We start from the raw sequence: 20,654 nt of genomic DNA, 5'->3' as shown, positions 1-20,654 counted from the left end.
GATCTATCTAGACTTCTGTAAAGCCTTTGACACGGTCCCCCACAACATCCTTCTCTCTGAACTGGAGAGATATGGATTTGATGGGTAGACGGCACGGTGGATAAGAAACTGGTTAGATGGTTGTATTCAGAGAGTAGTGGTCAATGGCTCAAAGTCCAGATGGATATCCATGACAAGTGGTGTCCCTCAGGGGTCCATACTGGCACCGGTGCTGTTTAATATCTTCATCAATGATATTGACAGCAAGATTGAGAGAACCCTCAGCAAGTTTGCAGATGACACCAAGCTGAGTGGTGCAGTTGCCACACTGGAAGGATGGGATGTCATCCAGACAGACCTGGACAAGCTAGAGAAGTGGGCCTGTGAGAAACTCATGAGGTTCAACAGGGCCAAGTGCAAGATCCTTCACCTGGGTCAGGGCAACCCCTGTTTTCAGTACATGGTGGGGGATGACGTGATTAAGAGCAGCTCTGCAGAGAAGGGCTTGGGGGTGCTGGTTTATGAGAAGCCTGACATGAGCCAGCAATATGCGCTCGCAGCCCAGAAGGCCAACAGTATCCTGGGCTGCATCAAAAGAAGCATGGCCAGTAGGTCGAGGGAAGTGATTCTGCCCCACTATTCCTCTCTTGCGAGACCTCACCTGGAGTACTGTGTCCAGTTCTGGAATCCTCAACGTAAGAAGGATATGGAGCTGTTGGAACAGGTCCATAGGAGGGCTACAAGGATGATCCGAGGACCAGAGCACCTTCCATATGAGGACAGGTTTTTAAGTCCAGGTTGGATGGGGCGTTTTGTAACCTGATCTAGTGGGATGTCCCTGCCCATGGCAGAGTGGTTGGAACTAGATTATCTTTAAGGTCCCTTCCAACCCTAACTATTCTATGATTCTATGATATGACTGTTGCGGGGGGGAGAAATGCTGTTTTTCCATAACTTGTCCCCTTTACATTTGTAATAACTGAATGTTCATAAAGAGAAAGCTTATTTTGTAGTTGCTGCAGCCTGTTTGGGGGGGAATGGGAGGAGGAGGTGGGCCAGGGAGGAGACAAATGCACACTCCCAGTATGCTTTCTTCTGAAAATTTAGCAATTGTCTTGCTCTTTTCCCATAATCTGAGTAATTTTAGATTGTGAATGTATATAACTTACTGATAGCCAGGTTTGTCACTCTTCTTTCCAGTACAAATCTTCAATAGTATTCTATATTTATCCTAGTTGCTTTGAAACAAGCTGTCAATTGTGTATGTAGCAACATATATAGGAGCACTCGGCAAATGAAGATTATGCCTTTTAAAAAAATAAAATAAAAATTACCAGAATTTCAAGACCAAAGGTGAGGTGACAGAAATCCTGAATAGAGAGAAGAAAGAGAAAGACTCCTATTTATGGAGATAATAGTGTGAATAAAACAACAAAAATAAGCAGGGATGATGCTTATATAGTAGAGTCCAATTGGAAACTGCCTGTCTACTGCTCAGGATAATCAAATTGTTGAGTGTTGTTTTCCTGTTGTTTTCTTTTCTTCCTTTTTGTCTCTCTAGACTTTGAAAGAGTGATTCCAGCTAAGAACTAGCAGCCATAGTTCAGAAGCTCAGAGCTCTATTCCTGTCTAATGCTACTTTTATGGAGCTTTTAAATGTCTTCTGGAGAGTAAAGACAAATCTCACTCAATTAACTAACAAGGATGTTGCACTCTGGTTCTTGCAAAGCATTATTCCTATAGTTTGCTATATTAAAGGCAGGGTATTCACAAAGTGAGCCCCATAACGACAGTAGATGATGGCTGTTGTCTATCCATTTACACTTCAGCATGCAGCATTTTTAATTTAACCTTTTTAATTGAATCCAGAACAAGAGTCCTAATCTCAACTCAGGAATGGGAAGGGAAACTTTTTTCTTTTTTTTTTTTTCTTTTTTTCCTTTTGGACATATGAAAGTATAAGTTAATACTTTTGTTTCTTTCTTCCCCGATGAATGAAAAACATGAAAGGTGAATGTGCTATCTTCTGGTTTTAATGTTCAGAAATATAAGGAATGATATGTCTAGATTATAGCAAAACTTGGAGATCTTGGTTGTAAGTTTTAATGTAATTATACCACCTGAGGCCTTGTCTGAACTCAGAATTGCATAATTTTAACTTAAGATATAACTTCAAACTGACTTTAGCTAAACTGGTTCAAAACTTTTTACTGGTATTCTCAATTTGTTTCAACTTGGCTTGAGCCAGTATTTTGATTTTGATTCAAAATATTCTCTGGTCCCTGCAAGTTCATTTTCACTTGTGTGTGGAGTGTGGGGTTTTTGTTTGTTTTAGTTTATAGGGGTTTTTTTGCAAGTTTAAGTGACTACATTTGACTAAACCAAGTACCTATGGAAAAAAATCAGAAATTGAAGATGTTTAGTTAGAACTGGGATTTAAGGTGAAATGAAAACTGGTAAGATGACTGACTTGAAGTAAATCAGGTCTATTAGACAGAAAGCAGAATTTTCTTCTTGGATACCTATAACAAGGAATATTTAAAGGAAACAATTTTGAAAATTACATTATTTGTAATTATTAGGAGTATAAAGTATTTTAAATTATATGGGAGAATGCTCAGAATTTTACTTCTAATGAACATTTACAGCACATGGTAGAGTTCACATTAGTGGTCTGAAATGGCTGTTGAAGTTTAGAGACTTCACTGGAAGGGGAGTTGTGCAAGATTTATGTCTACCTTGAGTCTTAGAATCATAGAATCACAGAATCACTCGGTTGGAAAAGACCCACTGGATCATCGGGTCCAACCATTCCCATCAATCACGAAACCATGCCCCTCAGCACCTCATCCATCCGTGCCTTAAACACCTCCAGGGAAGGTGACTCAACCACCTCCCTGGGCAGCCTGTTCCAGTGCCCAATGACCCTTTTTGTGAAAAAATTTTTCCTGATGTCCAGCCTGAACCTCCCCTGGCGGAGCTTGAGGCCTTTCCCTCTTGTCCTGTCCCCTGTCACTTGGGAGAAGAGGCCAGCACCCTCCTCTCTACAACCTCCTTTCAGGTAGTTGTAGAGAGCAATGAGGTCTCCCCTCAGCCTCCTCTTCTCCAGGCTAAACAACCCAAGCTCTCTCAGCCATTCCTCATAAGGCCTGTTCTCCAGCCCCCTCACCAGCTTTGTTGCTCTTCTCTGGACTCGCTCCAGAGCCTCAACATCCTTCTTGTGATGAGGGGCCCAGAACTGAACACAGGATTCGAGGTGCAGTCTCTTGATCTGTTTATTAACAAGCACTTTGTACTGTATGAAGTTACTCATCTGTACATAAAGAAGCTGCACTGCTGCAGTAAATGCTATAATTGTAGGTGAGGAAAAAGGAATGATATAAAAATTAAACTGCTGTCTCTAATATCAAACATATTCTAAAATATATTCTTTAGGATGAGAAGTTGATGCAGAAAAGTTGTTCAGATTACAGAATCATGGAATATCTTGAGTTGGAAGGGATTCATAAGGATTGAGTCCAACTCCCTGCTCCTCACAGAACTACCTAAAAGTAAATCATATAACTAAGAGCATCATCCTTGAACTCTGACAGGCTTGGTGTCATGACCACTTCCCTGGGGAGCCTGTTCCAGTGACTAATCATCCTCTCAGTGAAAAACCTTTTCCTTATGTCTAATCTGAACTTCCCTTATGCAGCTTCATTCCATTTCCTTGTGTCCTATCACTGGTCACCAGAGAGAGAAGATCAATATCTCCCCTTCCCCTGCTCCCCTTGAGGAAATTGGAGACTGCAATGAGGTTACCCTTCAGCCTTCTCCAAGCTGAACAAACTAAGTGACCTCAGCTACTCCTTGTAAATCTTGCCCTTGAGACCTTTTACCATCTTGTTTGCCCTCCTCTGGACATACTCTAATAGTTTGATGTGCTTCTCATATTGAGGCACCCAAAACTGTACACAGTACTCAAGGTGGGGCTGCACCAGCATAGTGTAGAGTGGGACAATCACCTCCCTTGACTGGCTAGCTATGCTATGCTTCGTGCACCCCAGGACAAGGTTGGCCCTTTTGGCTGCCAGGGCACACCGTTGATTCATCTTCAACTTGCCATCAATCCAAACCCCCAGATCTCCTTCCACAGGGCTGCTCTCCTGCCTCTCGTCCCCCAATTTGTACCTATAAGTAGGATTACCCCGTCCCCATCTATCATAATAGATGATTATAGAAAGAAGAAATAAAAGCACAGGAGGAAGGAAAGAAGTGGGGGGGGGAAAGTAAAACCAAGAGTAAAGAAATGAAAAGTGAAAAGATCACGTTAAAAATAAAAACAGCATATGGAGAAGTAAGAATTCAAAATCCTTTGCTGGATCATTTTCATTTTCTATGCATTGTGTATAAGCTGTATTCTGAACTACGAGCATGTTGGCATGTTTCAGGGTATTTTCTACCTTGACACTTTCAGTATAGGCAAATAAATACCCTTTTCCATTTTATCTATACCAAAATTAAGATGATGAAACTACCACCACAACTTCCACTTTGATTAATTAAGAGCTTTTTATGATTTGCAAGTTATTATTTTATATGAATTTAAATTATTTTTCCTTCAGGTATTCTTAGTAAGTAACACATTAATTCTCTCATCTGACTTGTAAACATGAAAACTTGTAATCTACACTAAGTTAAAGCAGATAGTATTTGCACTATTTCAGTACAAACTGTACTCCAAGTAATAATACCATACAGCAGTGTAAAATTATATAGTCAGCATAAACTAGCATATAAGCTAAGAGACATAGATGAGGAACACCTCCTTGTCCTTTGATCTGTTTGATTTCTGCTTGAAATCGCTACTTGATTGCAGTACAAAATGTTATTTCATAATGGCCCTCATTCTGCCACTCAATAGGACAATATCTCACTAGCTGTATCAGAACACTTTGTAGGGTCAAGTTTTAATGTGTGGAAAAGGAAACAGCATGACCAAGGAAAGGTTCAGTGGTTAAACATGCTTGAAATAAATTTTACTGTAATAAATTGAAGACAAAACTTGGGATAGGCTTTAGCTATTTGTTGCTATTCCAGTTTTAAAACCTTTTAACAGTTTTTTAAATTGTTTTAGTAAAAAATTACTGCATCAATTTAAATAGTTTCTGAGAAATTATCTCAATAGCAGACCAAGCCAACAAATCACTTGATGAATCAGACTATTGCAGGAAAAGGCAACTCCAGAATAACTTAAGGATAAGGGAGAAAGGACATTTGACTATAGAATTAAAAGCCATTCATATATTTGATACTAAAACAGGGATACAAATCTGGAATTTCCTATCTCATGGATAGGAAAACCACTAATGTTTTGGGAAAAGATCTAATTTGGTGATACTAAATTTAAGTATGGATTGGGGGGGGGGGGCTATGGGTGTGTGGGTGTCTTTTTTTTTTTTGTTTGAGTTTGAGGAAAATCTGATTCCCAGCTATGGAATGCTTCCATAGTAATTCTATTTTTAAAGTGATAAAATGTTTTTATTTGAGATATTAAATTTTACCATTAAGCTGATGCTGAACAAGTAACCTAGAAGGAAAAGGCAATTTTTGTGATCTCACACTACATATGTTCAGAAGCTGTATATAATTTTCCTCCCTCTCTTTTAAACATGAAAGTCACACAGGACATGGCGCAGCTTTGTTTCTTCATACAATATCATTGTTCATTATATTATACACAGGTAACAGTATAAATTATATGTAAGACATAAGTACTTTAACATTGTAAAACTCATAATAACATTTTTAATGCATATATTTGGAACTTCAGAGTACTGGAGTCACTTGACTATATCGAAAATAAATTTAAAACTTCCATATGGCAGTTTAAGAAACTATTTGTCACTGTGTCTATTTAAGATTCAAAATCTTCAAAATAACAATCCTAGCGCGCAAGCGCGCCGAAGGCGAACTTATGCCTGCGGAGACAGCTCCCCCTTTCTAGTAATTTCCCCAGTTTGAGACGTCATCAGTGCGCGCCGTGGGTGAGCTGGTTTGTTTCTGTACGCCGCTTTGGGAGCGAGGCAATTGCGTGGAGGACTCGCCTTGAATCGTGCGAGTCAGGCCCCACCCGCCATGTCGGAGAGCGCGGAGAGTTCCGCGGGGGCCCACAGCTCTTCTGAGTCCTCCGCTCAGGGCTTCGCTGCTGCCGAGCCGCGGATCATCAAAATCACGGTGAAGACTCCCAAGGAGAAAGAAGAGTTCGCTGTGCCCGAGACCAGCAGTATCCAACAGGTGAGGGGTCGGGGATGCGGAGAGCAGCCGGGGGAAGAGCCCTGGCCTGTGGTTTCCAACTCCTACGCTGGAGGGTGAGTGCCCTTCGTGATGACAAAGCACCTTCTGCTTATCTGAACTGTTCTCGGCGCTGTTGGGGGAGTATCGGGGCTGGCCCGGCCTTGTGGAGAGCCATTGCTAACTGAGGCTATCAAGAGTAGTAGTGAAGAAAACTCCGTCGTTTCCTCCCTGTTGTGATGTTAAGAACCGGCCCGGGAGGTGGATGTAGCTCGTTTCGTAATTCTGAGTTGCCCTGGCGAGCAGTCTGGCAGTTGGAGGCTCGCTGGCTAACGAGTACAACTGTGGAAAACATACGCAGTCACCTACGTGGCAGTGCTATAGTGCCAATAATTATCTCGATCTAAAATTGGCTTTAGAAACAGCTATGGCAAAGATTGCTTAATTTTAGAAAAGTCACATCTTTAGACTGTATAAAACTTCCACTACAAATAAAGCACAGCTTCTGCTGTGCTTCAGTGTACTAGTGTCCAAAACCTCTGAATTGTTAGGGCCTTTGTTCTAAGTTTCTATGGAAGTTAGTATCTCATTGTGCCTTTTGCTTCAAGAGAAACAGTGGCACCTACTGAATCATTGACAGTTTTCTGCAATATTTCAGTTTTTTGGAGGCCTTCCATGTGAGTATTTGTCAGGACTTAATTTGTTTAGATTAGGAGGCTGCAAATCATAAGAAATCATAGGTCAGAGAGTAAGGCAGCTATCTATAAAGCCAGTCTTCTACTTGTGAAGGATGTAGATGTTACTATGCTAAAATACTTTAAAAGGTGAAGTTCCCTGAAGGAGATTCAGAGCTTACTTAATTTTCTATAAAATGTCTCTAAAATTCAATGTATGCAGCTTGATGTCATGGTATTTTTTTTTTTTTGTGCAGTTGGTAACTGCAAACTTGTCAAAAAAAAACTCCATTAGATATGTAGGAGTGCAACTGGTATGTAGAAATCGAGCTTTAAACCATTAGTTGCTGATGAGTCAGAAGGCATGTTGTTTTCAGAGGGGAAATGCAAAATGTGAGTTAAAAAGCTCTGAGTAGTGATCTAGCCAGGGTGTTGGCTCTATACATTTTACAAATACTTGTGCCACCTAGTTGTAAAATTCTTTGGAGTTGTATTTTGTATTTTTATAAAACATGCTGGTCGTAATTTAAGGATCACGTTTGTTCTGAAAAGCAGTTTGATTGCAATAATATTTGGGATTTCAGGAACTATTAAAAAAAACTGATTTAAGATGTGAATTTGTAATATACCTAACTTTAACAACATGATTTTGAATGTGAGCCCTAATGAGAATATCAGTTTTTTCTACTAGATTGTTTTAAAAACTGAAATAGTTACACAAGCTAGCAAGCCCATAATTTTTTACTGAAAATGATCATAAAAATTTAAGTGTTAAATAGAACATATTGCTTTAACGTATCTTCATCATCTCTCTCTCTCTATATATATGTATAGATAGATATCTTAAACTTGTTATCCCTTTGAGCTGATTTAACAGATTAGATTTGTAGTTGAAACTTCCTGTGAAGTAAGACTGCTGCTGCCCCTGTGGGTCCGCCATTTGCTTTGGTTCCCGGACAAAGTTACAGTAGTGTGACTAGTATTGACTGTTTTTCTTAAACTGTCAAAATAAGTTGTTAATAATAACCATTATATAGTATAATAACAGTGTATTAACATAATAACAATAGATATGATATTTCCAGAGCCAACCCTGAAAATAGGTTAGCCTCAAATAAACAAATTGAGCTTCTGTTCAAATGCATCTGGGATCAGCAAGTGGATTGTTATGTTGGTATAGGCAAGCCGGCAATGTCTGCCCTATTTTGGAGGGGGAGGCCTAAACTTGTTTAAACTGAATAGATTTTATTTTGCTGTGCCTTCCTGTAGCTAATATTATGACTTAGTGACTTGTTTTTGTTTAATCACTTCAGAATACAGCCAAAACAAGACCCTAAGACTTTTAGATAAATATTTTTGATTATTTGGGCTAAATTTAGGGCTACACAAAGTGTATTTTATGTTGCTCCATTGATTTAAGTCAGGTTTGCAACCTTTCAAAGTTGAGGAACATTTTCCTGTTAGAAGACTTCAGTAACATAGGATCTATTATTGCTCATCCTATGTTGTGCCTCTAGAACAGGCAGTACGTAGGTTAGAATGGCAAATAACCCTCAAGTACCAAACTGCTCTGGGAGGTCAGTTGATTGTGTCACCCATCTGCCTGTTTTCCACCAAACTTATATGATTATGCTGAGCACAGCTTGGCTCAGTATTGGGACAAGGACTAAATACTTGCTTTCTTGACTTGGTACTGAACTTTCAGGCCCATACACTGCTCTGTACAAAGATTTCTATTCATGGTAGGTCAAGATGAATACCTATAAACCTGCTGATTTGAAATTCCAATACACAGGAAACTTTAGCTCAGTTAGATCTGTTTGTATTTTTTTTTTCCTTTGTTTTATTTTGTGGGTTCTGTGGGCTTGACTTAACAGTGCGTTTTGGTAAAACTCATGCACAGAGAGAGTAAGCGGTCATGTTACAGACTACACATGCATTACTGTCTCTTCTTAGTGAATGACTTGAATTCTTTGAGTGATGAGGTGTTGGAACCAGTTATGTTGAAAGCAATTCTACTGTCTTCATTTAGTCTGTTTACCCCGTAGTCACAACATAGCAACATTGGCAAAGTTCAAGATGTTATTATAATTGATTCTGAGTTACTATCCACCAGCATGTATGTAGACTTTAAGATATTAAATTATGCATTTTGTAACACTGTAACTGCCTGGCTTTCACAATCACAAGTTGGCTGTATTTGGCATATAAAGATCATGTGTACGTGTTAGGGTAGCATTGGGTGATTTGATAGTGTAACATCTTTCCTAACTTCTGTATGCTTTTAATATTTCTTATAATGCTTTATTTCATAAAGACAGCTTAAATTCAGTTCTTTTAATGTAACCAGTTCTGTCTTCCCTGTAGTCCAGGGATTGCTGAACGGTACAACCAAAAGAGGTTAGAACTAATATAGTCTAATCCATTCTTCTTTTTCAGTATTATGATCTAGCTTTCTGTCAGCACTTAAAGAACTTGGGTGCATGAACTCTTTAGCACCATTTAGCACTCTTTAGCATCATTGATACATATGTGTGACTGTTTATGGAGTCAGCCTTGTAATATACCCTGATTATTCATATTTCTTTGAAATAAAGAAGCCCTGTTTTATTAACTATTAAGCACTTGAGTAATTTTATTTTTCTCAGAGTTTGGAAGCTATTAAAAGTTATTTAGAACAATGGTAATTTGCTGTTTGATAGCATAGAAACTTTTAGAAGAAAGTATATTGACTTCCTTGATGGCTGACTTAGATGCATCTTGAAAATATCAGTCATATAACCAAGGTACTTGGCAAATCTTTCCTGACTGGCAGGCATAATAAAATATGAATACCTATTTAAATAATACTGTTAAGTCTCTTGTTTGCAGATGCTTTTATTGAGAGTGAGTTTCATTTTGATGTTTCAGTGTAAGGGTAGGACTGGTGGGTTAACCTTGGCTGGCTGTAAGGTGCCCACCAAGTGACTCTGTCACTCCCTGTCCTCAACTGGACAGGGGAGAGAAAATATGCCAAAAGACTCGTGGGTAGAGATAAAGACAGGGAGATCATAGGCAAAACATTGTTGACTTGGGAAAATTTATTACCAATCAAATCAGAATAGGATAAAGAGAAATAAAACAAAATCTTAAAACACCTTCCTCCCACCTCTCATTTCTTCCTGAGCTTAACTTCTCTTCTGAATTCTCTACCTCCTCCCCGTGAGCGGCGCAGGGGGATGGGGAATGGAGGTTGCAGTCAGTTCATAATGCCTTGTCTCTGCCGCTCCTTCCTCCTCATGTTCTTTCCCTGCTTCAGCTGCAGTTCTTCAAGAGCTCCTCCAGCATGATCCCTTTCCGCAGGGTGTAGTCCTTCAGGAACGGACTGCTGCAGTGTGGGTCCACCACAGGGTCACAGATCCTGCCAGGAGTCCTGCTCTAGTGCGGGCTTTCCACAGGGTCACAACTTCCTTTGGGTGCATCCACCTGCTCTGACATGAGATCCTCCATGCACTGCAGGTGGATATCTGCTCCACCATGGACCTCCATGTGTTGCCATGATCTTCTCCACAGGCTGCAGGGGAATCTCTGCTCTGACACCTGGGGCACCTCCTCTCCCTCCTTCTTCACTGACGTTTGTACCTGCAGAGTTTTGTCTTGCATATTCCTATTTCTCTTCCAGCTGCTGTTGTGCAGTAATTTTTACCCTTTCATAAATACGTTATTACAGGGATGCTACCACAGTTGGTGACTGGCTCATATGGGAAACCATTGTCAGTGATCGGCTGATATGGGGAAATATCAGTTTAACAGTGTTGACTCATTTAACAGCTATAACCTCTACACCCTTTTCTGCAGAGGAATTATGCAGGCAGTTGCTTCCCACTCTGCATTTTTCTGGTTAATTATTCTTAAGAATACTGTCGTGGTATAACCCCAGCTGACAGCTAAGCACCACACAGCCACTTGCTCACTCCCCCTCAGTGGGATGGGAGAGAGAATCAGAAGGGTAAAAGTGAGAGAACTTGTTTAGTTGAGATAAAGACAGTTTAATAGGTAAAGCAAAAGCTGTACAGACAAGCAAAGCAAAATAAGGAATTTGTTCACTGCTTCCTATTCAGGTGTTTAGTCATTTCCAGGAAAGCTGGGCTCCATTATATGTAATAGTTACTTGGGAAGGCAAACACCATCACTACAAATACCCCACCTTCCTTCCCACAGCTTTTATTGCTGAGCACAACGTCATATGGTATGGGCTATCCAATTGATTGGCTGTCCCAGCTGTGTCCCCTCCCACCTTCTTGTGCACCCCCAGCCTACTTGCTGGTGGAGTGGTATAAGAAACAGAAAAGGCCTTGATGCTGTGCCAGCACTGTTCAGCCACAGCTAAAGCATCCCTGTGTTATCAACACTGTTTTCATCACAAATCCAAACCAGTTATGTACAAGCTATTATGAAGAAATTTAACTCTATCCCAGCCAAACCCAGTATAAATACACATTCTATTGCAACATAAAAACATCAGAAATTCTCATAATTTGGCACAAAGGTAATTCATAAGAATAAAGAACTACCATAGTGTGCTGGACCAGAGAGTAATTTATGTTCATCCAAACTCATTTGCTGTCATATTTTCCACAATATGTTGTTACAGTGAATTCCACAACTTAGTTGTCTTCAGAATGCTGATACAGTATAATCAACATTGTTAACTTTATCCTAAACCTTGTCATACATTTTTAGAAGCAGCTATTTATCCATGTAGTTAAGGAGACAAGACACTTGGAGAGCTTCACCACACAGTGTCTAATAGTGCCAGTATGCAGATATCAAAGCATATACACTTCCCTTTCTCTACTAACATGCAGCCATGGTAATTAGATGATCTGAAAAAACAGCACTACAGTAAGAAATGAATACAACAGCCTCTGTACCAGGACCACAAAAGAACTCCTACAGTAATGAATGTGGATGATCCACATGTGCAAAGGATCTCTTTCCAGCCAGCATAAGATGACTATTATGAATATTGAGCCAGAATTTTGTCTAACTGAAGCATATCTACATTAAAAGCCCAACAGAGCTGCAAAAAAGGTGTCAGGTCTCTTCATCAGCATCACTTAAATTCAGTACAACTTTGAGACTTCTGAATGAGAAGATATGAACTGAACCAGCCCTTCTATTTGATGTTTCATCCACAACAGATCGTACAAAACCTAGGTTGTCATCCAAGATATTTTTGCAAATAAGTCTCCTGATTACTGTTAACAAAGATACATCAATAACAGATTAGCACATCTACAGAACACTTTACTTTTTGCTGAGGCAGAAGTTAGAGAATCATTTATGTATCTGTCTAAAAGAATCCTGAAACCCATTTTCAATACAAGTGTGGGTGTTTTTGTTTTTTTTTTTTGTTTTAAATTGTCAGTATCTAATATGTTGCTTCTGAAAAAAGAAAATATCAAAGAGTAATACAATTCAGTCTTCAGCATCACTCAGTCTCTGCCAACACTGGAAGATGATTAGCTCTAGGCTGAAGTTAAGCACAAATCACTACTGGCTGTATTGCAAAATAAAGTGGAGGAGGGTGGAAGAGAGGACTTTTTACTATCCTTTATGGGCAAAGATTCCTCTTTGCTATTCTTCATCTCTCACTGTTAGCCATAACTAAACTGCAAGACCCATAGCAAATGGCAAAAAAAAAGTTTTTTTTAAAATTCAAACAGTGAAAGAACAAGAGTAATGACTAGCAATTGCATTCTTTTTCCCAAGGGTCTTATCTGTGGCTTTCATAGGACTCCATCACTCTTACTGGCAACAAAGAGTTCAGGGAATGAGGTGCTCCAGTGGCATGGTAAGGAAAAGAGCATAAACTCTGGAAACTCTTAGATATGAGCAGTGAAGACAACTAGCTCAATTTCCTTTACCCTAAACTGAATTTTAATTGTCAATCCAGTACACATCATCTCAGTGTCTCATTAAATGTATGCAATTGACATCAAATGGTGGAAGGGAAAGAAGACAACAATGGGAATTCATACATATTAAGGTAATTGTAAGAAAAGAATCTTTGGAGTACTAAATCTTCAATTTGTACAACTGAACTACATAACACTATCAGTAAATTAGAGATAATACTTTTTAATAGTTTGGTGCTTAGGAAAACCAGAATCAGGAAAAGTTCAAAGTCTTGCCAGCTGGGAATGATTAACATTTCAATTTAATTCGTCTACTGCACCATCTCTTCCCTTTTTATAAATATGTAGATACTGCAAACAATGGGTTTGGCCAATTATTTTTAGTGTTCAAAATTTCATACTTGAATTCATTTCAATAGTACTAGCCATTACAATATCACAAAGGCGTTCAGTTTTATCCAAACTGAAAAAAGGGCTTGAAGTTGTAGAAAAGTAATGTTTCTCCATACCTAGCACCTAACATATTCACAGAAACTAGTTGATTGTACTGCTCTGGTAACTAAGTGCTGCTCAGGGCAGGAGGTAGAGAATTCAGGAGTGAAGTTGAGCCCAGGAAGAAGGAAGGGGTGGGAGGAATTTGTTCTTATTTCTCATTATTCTACTCTGATTTGATTAATTTAATTAGCCCGAGTTGAGTCTATTTTGCCTGTGATGGTAATTGCTGAGTGATCTCCCTGTCCTTATCTTGACCCATGAGCCTTTCATCATATTTTCTCTCTTCCCCTGTCCAGTTGAAGAGGGTGAGTGATAGAGTGGCTTGGTGGGTTCCTGGTGGCTAGCCAAGGTCAACCCACCACGTCTGAATAATTTAGGTAAGTAAGCAACTTCAAGCAGGACCTGATTAAATGACTTCCTAGAATGCTTGCAAGTCTAAATATTACCAGTATAAAGGCTGACTTAAAAGATGTTTCTCCGAGAACTGGAACCAACTTTGTGTGAGCAGACTTCTAAGTGACCAAATGCTGCTTGCTACCCAAGCACAAAGATTTCTTACCTCTGTTTTGTCTCAGGCTCATTTTTTTTGAATCTGTTTTATCTCCTTCTATACTATAAACCTTTTCAATTAGGGACTTACCTTCAGTGTATAATACAGTTGGGTTTTCCTTTTTTTTAGCCCTGTCTCTTATAAAATCAATTATTTAATAATAAGGCATTGCAAGATTAATATTTGGGGTTCCTGTATGAGAGTTCACCAAGATGTTTGGAATAGAATTCTTTTAAAAGTCAAGTTGACCATACTACTTGAAAAATGTTATATATTGTGAACTTCTGGAAGGCTTCCTAACAGCCTAAGTTCCTTTCTGAAACATTTAGTCTACTGACTAGTCATGTTGAATAATTTGATTTGGTTTTCTTATATTTGCCTTTTTACATTTTGTGAACTAATTGCTTTTTGTGCAAGAGTATTTTTCTATACAATAATGAATCTCAGTCAGTAGTCAGTCAAAGCATAACGTGGTTGTTATTGGTTAGGAAGGCAGGAAGAAATACAATTGCTTTTCCAGGGTCAGTTGTTTAAATGGAGGTATAATTTCATGGTCAGCTGAAATATGTGGGTATTCACCGTGCATTTCATGTAGCTGTCATGAATTGGATGAGAGAGCAGAGCCACCTAAGAAATAATTTTTGACTGTATGGAAAAGATTGCTAGTTTTGACACATGAAAGGTAGCAGTAACATGTCCAAGAAGAAAAGATACTACATCTTTCAGTACCTGAACAAATGTGGTTTGAATTAACACAATGTGTTGTTGCATTCTCAGCATGTCAGCAATGGCTGGTTTCAATGGCATTTGTATTTATTGCATCATGTGTATGTGCCTGACTGAAATGTCAGTATAGTCTTTAAGGGGAAGACAATTTTTGTTATTGCCTACTATATAGTTAGTGGTCTAGATATGAAACACTTCATTATAATTGTATGGAAAAAGCATGCCTTTATTTCCCATCTACCTTTGGATAAAAAGAAAGTTGATAACTTAGTGAAGTGTTTCTAGATTGTATAAAGCAAAGCATCATGCAAGTAAATTAATATAATAAATGTGAGTAAAATAGTTCTTCCTTAAATTATTAAGAAATTAATAGTTCAGTATTCAATTACATAACTATATAATATTAACTTCTGTTTAGTTCAAGGAACAAATATCTAAGCATTTCAAGTCCCACACTGATCAACTTGTTTTGATATTTGCTGGAAAAATTTTAAAAGATCAAGATACATTGATTCAGCATGGGATTCACGATGGACTCACTGTTCACCTGGTCATCAAAACGCAAAACAGGTAACCTGAGAGATGAGCAATCTTCTTTTTACCTCTAAGTAGTAAAAATATTCTTAATTCCTAGTGTGATAGATTTCTCTTGGGTAAACCTAGGTTTGACTAAAATGCATTCAAAACCGGTACAAATACTGCTATTGAACAAGAGAAGCAACCCAAATTCTATAACGTTGTGTCCCTAGATATCATACATACACCTTTTGAAAGTTAATATTATCTTCTACACTGAGCCATTACTATTAAATCACTTGAATCAGCTCCTTAGTTACATTTGTTGCAGAATAACAGTCCGAAGACAATCTGAACAGTCCTTGATGTGTTTCACTGCATGGTAGTGCTCATGCTTATGCCCCCGCAGTAGACAGGTGTGGTGAGTCAAATTGGGCAAACAGCCTTTAGTGCTTGCGTGAGTTTATCATAGCATAAAGTTTGTGTAACTACATTGTTACTGTGCTCTTACAGTCTTAAAGAATATTGAAATTCTGATATTAGTCTTGTGATGAAATAAGACTTAAACTTAATTTGGCGTTCAGTGGGGTGTCCTACTAAAGTGTGGTATGGAATAAATCCTGTATTATAGACATTGCTAGCCTTCTCTTCTTTCAGCCCCGGACATGGAATTAGTACTATTTGAGCAGGTAGGAGTACATCATGATCCCTAAAGCAAGGTAAGGACTGAGGAAAAAATTCATTGATAGGCACCCCAGGATTAGGATGAAAAGATGGTCACAGTTGCAGTGATGCCCATCCATTTTCTCAATGTTAGAAACTACTGTTTTGAAGAAGAAGCGATGAGATTATAGATGTCTGAGAATCACAGAACGGTTGAGGTTGGAAGGGACCTCTGGAGGTCATCTGGTCCAACAGGGTCACCTAGAGCTGGTTACCCAGGATTGTGACCAGGCAGTTTTTGAATATTTACAAGAAGGGAGATTTCACAACCACCCTGGGTGGTGCCCCAGTGCTCACTCACCCTCAAAGTAAAAAAAGTTTCATGTGTTTCAGTTTGTGCCCATTGCTTCTTGTACTGTCGCTGTGCACCACTGACAAGAATCTGGCTCCCTCTTTTTTGTACTCTCCCTTCAGATACTTATACACATTGATGAGATCTCCCCACCCTCCCCACCAAGCCTTCTCTCCTCCTGGCTAAATAGTCTCAGTTCTCTCAAGCTTTCCTCATAGGAGAGATGTTCCACTCACTTCATCATCTTTGTGGCCCTTCGTTGGTCTCACTCTTATACTGGGGAGCCCAGAACTGGACATGGGACACCAAGTGTGGCCTCATCAGTGCTGAGCAGAGGGGAAGGATCACCTTCCTTGACCTGCTGGCAACACTTCTCCTGATGCAGCCCAGGATACCGTTAGCCTTCTTTGCTGCAAGGGCGCGTTGCTGGCTCATGTTCAACCTGGTGTCCACCAGGACCCCCAGGGCTTTTTAATGCCAAGTTGCTTTCCAGCTGGGTGACTCCCATCCTGTATTGGTGCCTGGGGCACAGGACTTTGTGCCACTTCTCCTTGTTGAACTTCATGAGGTTCCCGTCAGCCCATTTCTGCAGTCTGTCGAGGTCCCTCTGGATGGCAGCACAGCCCTCTGGCATATCAGCTGCTGCTCCCAGTTCTGAGTCATGAGCAAGCTCGCTGAGGGTGCACTCTGCCCCATCATCCAGATCATTAATGAAAACTTTAAACAGAATTGGACCCAGTATTGACCCCTGGGGTACAGTGCTAGCTCCTGGCCTTCAACTAGACTTTGTGCCACTGATTGCCACCCTCTGGAAATGGTTATTCAGCCAGCTTTCAGTCCAACTCACCGTCTGTTTATCTAGCCCATATGCATCAGCTGTTTGTCTATGAGGATATTTTGAGAGACTGTGTCAAAGGCCTTCCTGAAGTTTAGTTAGCCTATATCCACTGTTCTCCCCTCAACTACAAAGCCAGTAATTTCATCATAGAAGGTTATCAAGTTGTTCAAGCATGACTTCACTTTGGTGAATCCATGCTGACTACTCCTGATGGCTTTCTTGTCCTTCCTGTGCCTGGAAATGGCTTCCAGCATTAGCTGCTCCATCACCTTTCTAGGGATCAAGGTGAGGCTGGCTGGCCTGTAGTTCTCCGGGTCCTCCTCCTTGAAGTGCTCTTCTTGAAGATAGGAGTGACATTTGGTTTCTTCCAGTCCTCGGGCACTTATCCCAGTCACCATGAATGATCGAAGATTATCAAATGTGGCCTTGCAATGACATCTGCTTGCTCCCTCAGCCCTCATGGGTGCATCCCACCAGTGCCCATGAACTTATGGATGTCCATTTTGCTTAAGCATTTCCTGATCTGATCTTTTTCCATCAAGGGCACGTATTCCTTGCTCGAGCCTTTCCCTCTGGTCTCAGGGGCCTGGTATTCCCGAAGACCACTCTGGCTAGTAATGACTAGCCAAAGGCTGAGGTACTTAATGCCTTCTTTGCCTCAGTCTTTAATTGTAAAGAAAGTCGTTCCATCTGTGTACAAACCCAGGAGCTAGAGGAGCAAAATGAGGCTCCCATGATCCAAGAGGAGGTGGTCAGAGCCTTGCTTGCCCAACTAGACACCCACAAGTCTATGGGGCCAGATGGGATTCATCCAAGGGTATTGAAGGAGCTGGCAGATGTGCTGGCCAAACCCCTTTCCATCATCTTCCAACAGTCCTGGCTGACTGGGGAAGTCCCACTGGCCTGGAGGCTGGCTGATGTTGTGCCCATCTACAAGAAGGGTCGCAGGGAGGACCCAGGAAACTCCAGGCCTGTCAGTCTGACCTCAGTGCCAGGGAAAGTCATGGAGCAGGTGATCTTGAGTGCTATCATACAGCACATGCAAGAGAACTGGGTGATCAGGCCCAGTCAACACGTGTTCATGAAAGGCAGGTCTTGCCAAACTAACCTGATCGCTTTCTAGGACGAAGTGACTCGGCTGCTGGATGAGGGGAAGGCTGTGGATGTGGTCTTCCTGGACTTCAGTAAAGCCTTTGACACAGTTTCTCACAGCATTCTGCTTAGGAAACTGTCGCCTCTGGCCTGGACAGGCGCACACTCTCCTGGGTGGAAAACTGGTTGGATGGCTGGGCCCAGAGAGTGGTGGGAAATTGAGATAAATCCAGCTGGAGTCCAGTGACAAGTGGGGTTCCCCAGGGCTCAGTGCTGGGTCCAGCCCTGTTCAATGTCTTTATCAGTGACCTGGATGAAGGCATCGAGTGCACCCTTAGCAAGTTTGCGGACGACACTAAGCTGGGTGGAAGTGTCGATCTGCTGGAGGGTAGGGAGGCTCTGCAAAGGGATCTGGACAGGCTGGACCGCTGGGCAGAGTCCAATGGCATGAGGTTTAACAAGGCCAAATGCCGGGTCCTGCACTTGGGGCACAACAACCCTATGCAGTGCTACAGACTAGGAGAAGTCTGGCTAGAAAGCTGCCTGGAGGAGAGGGACCTAGGGGTGTTGGTTGACAGCCGACTGAATATGAGCCAGCAGTGGCCCAGGTGGCCAAGAAGGCCAATGGCATCTTGGCTTGTATCAGAAACGGTGTGACCAGCAGGTCCAGGGAGGTTATTCTCCCTCTGTACTCGGCACTGGTGAGACCGCTCCTCGAATCCTGTGTTCACTTCTGGGCCCCTCACCACAAGAAGGATGTTGAGGCTCTGGAGCGAGTCCAGAGAAGAGCAACAAAGCTGGTGAAGGGGCTGGAGAACAGGTCTTACAAGGAGCAGCTGAGAGCGCTGGGGTTGTTTAGCCTGGAGAAGAGGAGGCTGAGGGGAGACCTCATTGCTCTCTATAACTACCTGAAAGGAGGCTGTGGAGAGGAGGATGCTGGCCTCTTCTCCCAAGTGACAGGGGACAGGACAAGAGGAAATGGCCTCAAGGTCTGCCAGGGGAGGTTCAGACTGGATATCAGGAAAATACTTTTCACAGAAAGGGTCATTGGGCACTGGAACAGGCTGCCCAGGGAGGTGGTTGAGTCACCTTCCCTGGAGGTGTTTAAGGGATGGGTGGATGAGGTGCTAAGGGGCATGGTTTAGTTTTTGATAGGAATGGTTGGACTTGATGATCCAGTGTATCTCTTCCAACCTGGTGATTCTATGATTCTATGACTGACCTTAGTAGTCCCAATGAAATTTTGAATTCTAATTATGATCAGTATTTTTCCTGTAGCCAAGTTTTTTGAATTAATGCCTCTCTCTCCAGTACACACAAACAGAAGCAGCAAGTGCTTTTTACATCATGGAAGACAATACTCAGTCATAAAAAGTCACTTTTGGGGAGAGACTCCTGTATTCTAAAAATCAAACAGAACCCCCCCCGAATTTCAAGTACAATGAAAATTTGTTTTATTCTATACAAGCTGATACACAATCCAATATATATATTGCATATATGAGGATTAAGAGAATGGTAATTCATTATAGACATCTGAAAATAGAAGACAGTTTAAGACAAAATGCAATGAAATTAAATTAGGAAAGGGAAATTTAAGGCAGAGCACCAGAGAGACTTTATGGCATTCAAGCTGTCCAACAGTAATCAAAGAAAGCAAGCTAGCTGCGTGTGGATTTAAATCTGGTCCTAGCCCTGCCTGCTGCACTGACTATAGCCTTGTCCCATCTGGCTACTGGCTAATCGCCTAGCAGTGTCAGCCTCCCCTACAGCCATCAGGCGGTGTGAGCTACTGGCTGCCCCCTCCTTTGCCCCATCACAGTGGAGCACTTGCTGCCCCAAGGCACCACAGGGGCTCCACTTTCACCACAAGGGCCCAGTGAGACCCACTAGAAAGGAGCTGCTATAAGCCACAGCTTCTGGCCCCAGAGGAAAGCCCTCCTTCGCCATCATGACAGGTCCACAGCCTCTTCCTTCCCACTACAGGCAGGATGTAGCAGAACCCTACCCATGCCACGGCTGGCACTTGCCTGCAAACACTGTGGAAGGAGCAGCCTGGAGGACTGGAATGCAACAATAAGGAGGCAAGCAGGCACGGCCCAGAAGACATTCGCTCTAGTTGCCTCAGCAGCAAGAGAAGGGTAATAGACCAGCCACCACCCCTTGGAGAGCATTTATAATGGTCACGGGGCAGATGAACAACCAAAGCCAGAAGAGAGAGAAAAAAACACTGCAGCACTCCTTGCTCATGGTTTTTTTATTTACCTTGCCTGCTGGTTTGTTGGGTCCTGGGCATCAAGGGGTATACACTGTAGCAGCTGTGTTACAAGGGTGTTATGACTAAAGACTCCTGCCTAGATCATAATAACTAAGGGACCAAACCAGATGGAGGTGAGCCATCTTCACCCTCAGACATCCATTTCCCAGCATGCACTGAGAGAGTGTCACTGCCCTGATCCTGGTATTCCTGAAGACCACTCTTGCTAGTAATGACTGAGGCAAAGAAGGCATTCAGTACCTCAACCTTTTCTGTGTCCTGTGTAAACCGGTCCCCTGTCTCATTAAGCAGTGGTCCCATATTTCCCCTAATCTT

At 41.4% G+C, this 20,654-nt stretch overlaps 1 protein-coding gene across 6 annotated transcripts in view; it reads left to right on the top strand.

Moving 5' to 3' along the window:
- Positions 1 to 6,051: 6,051 nt before the first annotated feature.
- LOC138732940 (ubiquilin-1-like) overlaps positions 6,052 to 20,654 on the top strand; it is a 39,111-nt gene continuing 24,508 nt past the window's right edge. For all 6 annotated transcript variants that reach the window (XR_011339343.1, XM_069879736.1, XM_069879737.1 and 3 more), the window contains exons 1-2: positions 6,052 to 6,258; positions 15,019 to 15,170. Coding sequence is in view for 5 of the 6 variants with exons in the window: in XM_069879736.1 (XP_069735837.1) it covers positions 6,100 to 6,258; positions 15,019 to 15,170 (311 nt within the window). In the remaining variant the exon portion in view is untranslated. The remainder of the gene's footprint in view (positions 6,259 to 15,018; positions 15,171 to 20,654) is intronic.

This window comes from Phaenicophaeus curvirostris, chromosome W (assembly GCF_032191515.1).
Source record: "Phaenicophaeus curvirostris isolate KB17595 chromosome W, BPBGC_Pcur_1.0, whole genome shotgun sequence".
In the NCBI taxonomy this organism is placed as follows: Eukaryota; Metazoa; Chordata; class Aves; order Cuculiformes; family Cuculidae; genus Phaenicophaeus; species Phaenicophaeus curvirostris.
Note: the sequence above shows the minus strand (reverse complement) of the source record. Positions and strands in the feature narration are given on the sequence as shown.